Source organism: Piliocolobus tephrosceles, unplaced genomic scaffold, assembly GCF_002776525.5.
Source record: "Piliocolobus tephrosceles isolate RC106 unplaced genomic scaffold, ASM277652v3 unscaffolded_35439, whole genome shotgun sequence".
In the NCBI taxonomy this organism is placed as follows: domain Eukaryota; kingdom Metazoa; phylum Chordata; class Mammalia; order Primates; family Cercopithecidae; genus Piliocolobus; species Piliocolobus tephrosceles.
This window is the reverse complement of record NW_022319242.1, coordinates 1-6,474: the sequence shown is the minus strand read 5'-3', so window position 1 is coordinate 6,474 and position 6,474 is coordinate 1. Positions and strand designations below refer to the sequence as shown.

At 50.4% G+C, this 6,474-nt stretch overlaps 1 protein-coding gene across 1 annotated transcript; it reads left to right on the top strand.

Moving 5' to 3' along the window:
• The first annotated feature begins 4,102 nt into the window (after positions 1 to 4,102).
• On the top strand, positions 4,103 to 6,145 carry LOC113222830 (presenilin-2-like). Its single transcript, XM_026452424.1, has 2 exons — positions 4,103 to 4,265; positions 5,926 to 6,145. The coding sequence occupies exons 1-2, from the start codon at positions 4,125 to 4,127 to the stop codon at positions 6,142 to 6,144; spliced, it is 360 nt and encodes a 119-aa protein (XP_026308209.1). The 5' UTR covers positions 4,103 to 4,124; the 3' UTR covers position 6,145.
• Positions 6,146 to 6,474: the final 329 nt, after the last annotated feature.

Genomic DNA, 6,474 nt, shown 5'->3' with positions numbered 1-6,474 from the left:
GTGGGCACAGCTTGAGAGGAGGCCTTGGAGGAATGTTTGAAAGTGGAATGAGGGAAGCAGCCTGCTCAGGGAGCACTTGTTTTCTGGTGAGGAGGCCGCATGTATGAATGACATTTGTGGGTGAGAAAGCAGATTTTGTAGTTTTCCCTTGTTTCTTTCTGAAGAGCCGTCAGGTCTTGATGAGACCAGGCCTGGGCACAGGGCAGGCAGTCGGCGAGTGTGGCTGACGATGGCAGTGGTCACCAGGTGCCTCTCCTGTCTAGCACAGTGTCACGTGGAAAGGCTACGGTCCTTTAACCCCACCCTCCCCAGCATGACTATCACACATGTCAGGGAACTTCTGCTCACAGAACTGCTTTCCAGGGATGGCCTTTTTTTTTTTTTTTTTTGAGACAGAGTCTCAACTTTGTTGCCCAGGCTGGAGTGCAGTGGTGCGATCTCAGCTCACTGCAGCCTCTGCCTCCTGGGTTCAAGCGATTCTCTTGCTACAGCCTTCTGAGTAGCTGGGATTATAGGTACCTGCCACCATGCCTGGCTAATTTTTGTATTTTTATTAGAGACGGGGTTTCCCCATCTTGGCTAGGCTGGTCTTGAACTCCTAACCTTGGGTGATCTGCCCACCTCAGCCTCCCAGAGTGCTGGGATTACAGACGTGAGCATCGCACCCAGCCCCAGGGAGTGTCTTATTAGTGGTTGGCAACTGAATGGAGAAGTGGGAATTGGAAGGACCTGATTCTACTTGATTCTGGGTCCCCTGCTTCTCTGTCTTCACCCACCCGTCAGCTCCCTTTCTCCTTTAAACAGGTACCTTTGCTCTCTGCTTATCCATTTTTGTTGTGCGTTGCTATTTGGGAGCCTATCTTCTGAATGCTACAGCTGTTGTGGGTCTGAAGGGTGAGCCTGCCCTCTGTCCTTAGGGGCTGCAGCCTGTGGTTTTTTAGGTACAAGGGACTCCCAGAACTGCTCCTCCAGTCATAGCAGAGATAAGTCACAGGAGCTTGAGAGGCATAGGAAGAACAGAGGGAGGAGATCGTAGCTTCCCTGTTCGTTCACACCCAAAACAAAACTGTCATGCTAGAAAAGGAGGTATTAAGAGAGCCACCTGTACAGTCTCGTAGCCCATCCAGCACACTGCTCCAGACGGAATGTTATGATTTAGCTTGACAAAATGCAGCAGCTCTTTGTTTTGGTGCCGCTTTTTGAGTCAGAGTGAGTTCCCCATTGCCAGAGTGGATAGTGAGGGAAACCCTGGGTCCAGGCAGGAGTCTGTTTAGGATTTATCTAGTGAGGCTGAGCCAAAGGAGGACCTTAAAGTTTCTTCTCTTCAATTTTATTTAGTTATTTATTTATTTATTTCTGTAGAGATGGGTTTTTGCCATGTTACTCAGGCTGGTCTTGAATTCCTGGGCTCAAGCGATCCGTCTCCTTCCGCCTCCCAAACCGTTGGGATTACAGGCGTGAGCCTAGCCACCATACCCGGCCCTTCTCCTGCATTTCTGCCTGATAATTTCTCTCATTTCCATAGATGACGAAGGAACTAAAGCCAAGAACTTTCCAACATCTTGCAACTCTTTGGGGATGTGAGGCTGTGCTCCATTTGTATGGGTTTTGCTGATTCCCAGAACTTCCCTGCGGCTCCGGGGCCTAGTCTGAGGCAATTCTGAGTGAAGAGGGAGGAGGGCCCACACCTCTTTTGTAAAGGCTGCTTTTGTAAAGTTCACTTCAGTTCACACTTCCTCCTGGTCAGAAACCTTTGGGGGCTCTCCTCTGCTGCATTAAGCTCTTACACCTCCATCAGGCACCAAACTCCTCCCTGGATGGCCCATCCTACCAGGTCCCCACACTTCAGCCACATCCAATTGCTTGATATTATCAGGATAGGCCATGTTATGTTCCTAACTCATATGTTTACTTAAGTGGTTACCTCTTTCCAGAATGAGCCCCCTCCTCCAAACTCTGCCTGGTGAAATATTCCTAACCTTTGCAGCTTCACGTCCCTCTAATTTCTTGTGACCTGAGGCATCTATTCCTGACAACTGGTAGACTCTGTCCCCTTCTGACTCTCGGGTGCATTGTCCTTGTCACCTCCCTCCTGGCTTTTAGCTGGCTTTGTTTCCTGCTGTTGTTACTCCTGTACTTGTCTTATCTATCCTAAACAGAAGGTGCTTCAGGCTGGGGAGTTTGTTCATGTTGAAATCCCTGTGATGGAGGTGAGCAGAGGCAGGTTTTGCCTGTGCCTCTTGTTTGGGGATGAAGTTAAAGTCCCTGTGGGAATAATCCAGGCGACAGCCAGAGTTGCTGTCTTCAGAAGGAAGGGCAGCCACAGGTCTTGTTAAGGGGATTGAAATTGGCTGACTTGGTGGAAGAAACTTGCCTGCTTTGTTTAAAAACCACATATAACTGGGTGTAGTTGTTCACACACTGTAATCCCAGTGCTTTGGGAGGCTGAGGCAGGAGGATCACTTGAGGCCAGGGGTTTGAGACTAGCCTGGGCAACAAAGTGAGACCCATTTCTACAAAGTATTTTAAAAATTAGCCTAGTGTGGTGGCGTGCATCTGCAGCCCTAGCTACTGAGGAGGCTGAGGCGGGAGAATTGCTTGAGCCCAGGAGTTTGAGGCTGCAGTGAGCTATGATTGCACCACTGCACTCCAGTCTAAGTGGCCAATGAGACCCTGTCTCTTAAAAATAAAAAGAAAAATAAAAATCACACATATTGTGGGGCGACTTACTTGGAGACGAACTTTCAGCAGAGAGCACACCTGCTATCCTTGCCCGGGGTGTGAAGCTCAACCCTGAGAGTCTCTAGACAGCGATAACTCAGCCTCTGTCCCCGTCTGGGATGTTGGCAGGAATGGTCAGATTTGCCAGGCGTTGTTTGGAGCTCTTCCCAGCCCGGAATCCTGCATGTGTAGATTTTGGTACACTGGGTCCCCCACTTGGTACTACTATGTAGAAACCCCAGTCAGCACTGTTTTGCGGGAGCAGGCTTCCCTCTTGTGATCCCCTTGGCCTTGGCCTTCCCCTGGGTCACACCCTCAGTGGCACTTCCCCACCCCACACGCCTGCTCCTGTGGTTTAGGTCTCCACTTCCAACCTCAGGAGACCTGGTCCTCAGACGCCTCCCAGACAGCTTCCCCATTTTATCCAATAGACACTCAAAGGGTAAAATTCACAGTCTTCCCCGAGACTCTCTTCTCCAGTCTTCCCTGTCTTAGTCCCCACCTGGCTGCCATTCTAGACTGTTTTCTCTCCTGCGTCAGGTCCTGCCCTTGACCTCCTGACCCCTTCTGGACTCTGCCCTCACTGGCATCCATCCTGCTGCTGTCCTTGGTCCTCCTCACCTGCCACAGTCATCTCTGGGGATCACTTTCCCTCCCTGGCCAGTGGCCACACTGACTTTTATGAACCCAGTTCAGATCTTGTCTGTCACGATTGTCCTCAGGGTGATGTGTGTCTCCTTAACATGGTGCCTGAGACCTTGCTCATCTCCACTGCCCGCCCCACAGTGTGAGACCCTCACTGGAACATTCTCTGTGACTTCTGCCCTTCCCTCCTCCTGGGAAAACCAGTCTCCATCAGATAGGCTCTTCTCTAGAAAACATTCCTGATCTCTGAGATTTGGTTCCACTTTTGTGCTTCTGCACCTACCATCACACACCTGGATCGTATCATTTGTCACATTAGATGATTTTTTTGTTTTGTTTTGTTTTGTTTCAGGACAAGGGTATTTCTTACTCATCTTTATATCCTCCGAGCCCAGCATGATCTTTGGTGCATAACAGATGCACCACAGATGTTTGCTGATGGAACGAATGAATGAGCACACTGACAGTTTGGAGCTGCCCTGACTTTCATGGCTGTGGGTTTTGCCCCTGGGATGTGAGTAAACTCAGGCCAGCCCCAGGCAAGGCCACTGCTGCTTCCATGGCAGCTTTCAAGGCCTTTTGTTCTATGGCAGTCGTTTGATTGACAGGCATCTCTTGGAAGCTTGTGGGGCAGGACTTGTGTCCAGGTCTCCAGGTCACCTCCAGCCACCCCCGGAGCCCTCCACTGCCTTTGTCTCACAGGAAAGTGGAACAAGGTCCTTGTGCTCCTTTTTCCAGGTACTTCCGGAGGCAGGGCTATGCTCACATTCATGGCCTCTGACAGCGAGGAAGAAGTGTGTGATGAGCGGACATCCCTAATGTCGGCCGAGAGCCCCACACCACGCTCCTGCCAGGAGGGCAGGCAGGGTCCAGAGGACGGAGAGAACACTGCCCAGTGGGTAGGTCCCACCAGCAGCTGGGGGCCTTGAAACAGGTCCCTGGGGCTCCTGTACCTTACAGATGAAGACCAGACATTCATTCCCTGATGCAGGAGGGAGAAGGGAAGTAATGATGAGGATTGGCCAAAAGGGTGGGTGGCTGGCCATGGTAGACCTTCCGTCTGCAGGGCTTCATAGGACTCTGCACATTCACAGCCGGAGATGGACTTGGCAGTGGGCTGAAGGATGCTGTCCACTCTGCCCCCTTAGGTTTACCTTTCTCATGCAGGTCACTGTTTCCACTGTAGTAGGAGAGTTTATTTGGATGCCTGGGTGCTAGGACAGGTAATGCGGGAGCTTAGGATGGTAGTGGGGGAAGCATTTTTTGGCAGATGGCCAGACATGGTAACTGTGAGAGGAGTCTGCCTGATGCACAGTTGACTTTTGAGCTGGGGATATTTGGGCTGCCCTGTGATCATCCGGCCCCCAGAGGAGGAGATTAACGTTAGAAAGAGTAGGATGTCCTTGGGAGAGCCACTTAGTTTTGCCCTTTCTCTCCCGATCAGGGCAAAACATCTGAATTTGCCTGAATCCTGTTCTCTGTTTTGCCCAGTGTAGAATTAAAAAAATGTCTCTGTGTGGGCTATTTTCTTGCAGCCAGTCTTAATCCCTCTTGCTGAAACTTGAGCTCACTTCTTCATGTTCTCCTTGAGAACAGAACCATCGTCCCTAAGCTCTGAGTGAAATCACACCAGCTCAAGGCCACTGCTCGGCCACTCCTCAGCCTTTTCTTGTTAGTTTGTTATCTCTGGGAAGTTTTGTACATTTTAGTCGTTTCAGTTTCTGTTCATGAATAGTCTTCCTTTCCTTTCTTGGCTGAATGTCTAGATTGGGACTCTCTCTGCAGAGAACCGGTACTGAAGCAACTGTCATTTTTGGTTTTTGTTTCATTTGGCTTTTTCTTTAGCTGTTCACCTCATTAGCAAGGCAGCCCATGACCCTGACTTGCCACAGTTCTCACAGATCGGTTTGTGCCAGTGTCTGGCAGGTGTCCTGCCCTCCCTCGCTACCTCCTCATTTGTGCCTGTCCACCTTACCAGAGCCTGTGTCTTCTCAGATGCTTAATGACCGTTTAGCCTCTCTAGTTCAGAGCTGCAAATTTACATGCTTGGTTCTGTGGGGCAGAAAATTCAAAGCAATTTCTTCCTCTGCAAATTCCCAGTGTCTTAGTCACACTCAAAGAGAGTGTCCCTGTGCACTGACTCCTCTAGCTAGTGATTTGTCAATCAAAAATGTTTAGTCTCTGTTTTCCTTCTATCTCCTGGCCTGTCTCCTCCCATATCAGCATGGCCACGTGAACAGAATTGAGTGACCTCCTGAGTCCCTGTATTACGAAGGGGAAAGATCTTTTGATGTGTTCCAAATTCATTAACCTTTTAAGTCTTGGGCCTGCAGACCATAGCAGCCTGCCTTCCTTCATTTGTGGTGCCTCATCCAGCTCCAAATCTTCTCTACTGTTGTCCTCATAAACTTTTCATATGCCCTAGCAGCTCATAGACTGCTCCTTATATCTGGAAAGCAACTTTCAGACTTCTCATTTTTGGTTCCAAAAATCCATGCATTACACAGATAGGCTGCCATAGGGGACATTCCGTGGCCCTCACGATGTGGTTTCCCACAGAGAAGCCAGGAGAACGAGGAGGATGGTGAGGAGGACCCTGACCGCTACGTCTGTAGTGGGGTTCCCGAGCGGCCGCCAGGCCTGGAGGAAGAGCTGACCCTCAAGTACGGGGCAAAGCACGTGATCATGCTGTTTGTGCCGGTCACTCTGTGCATGATCGTGGTGGTAGCCACCATCAAGTCTGTGCGCTTCTACACGGAGAAGAATGGACAGCTGTGAGTTGGGGGCTTGAGGGGCACAGGGTGGGGTGAGGGCTGAGTTGTCGGGGGGCAGCAGCCTGTGTTGGTCACTGCACCTACAGCTCCACACCAGCAGTGGTAAAGAGCAGGGATGAAGAACCGCCCGGGTTCATGGCCTGGCTCACTGCCTCCTGGATTGTGACCTACTTGGGCATGCTGTTAATGTCCCTATGCCTCAGTTTGGTTGTCTGTATAATGGGTTAATAACACAGTTACTGGGAGAATTAAGTGAGTTAATACGAGTGAAACGCTTCGAAGAGTGTCTGCTGCAGGTGAGTGCTCAAGCAAGCTGGATCCTGCTGCAGAAATC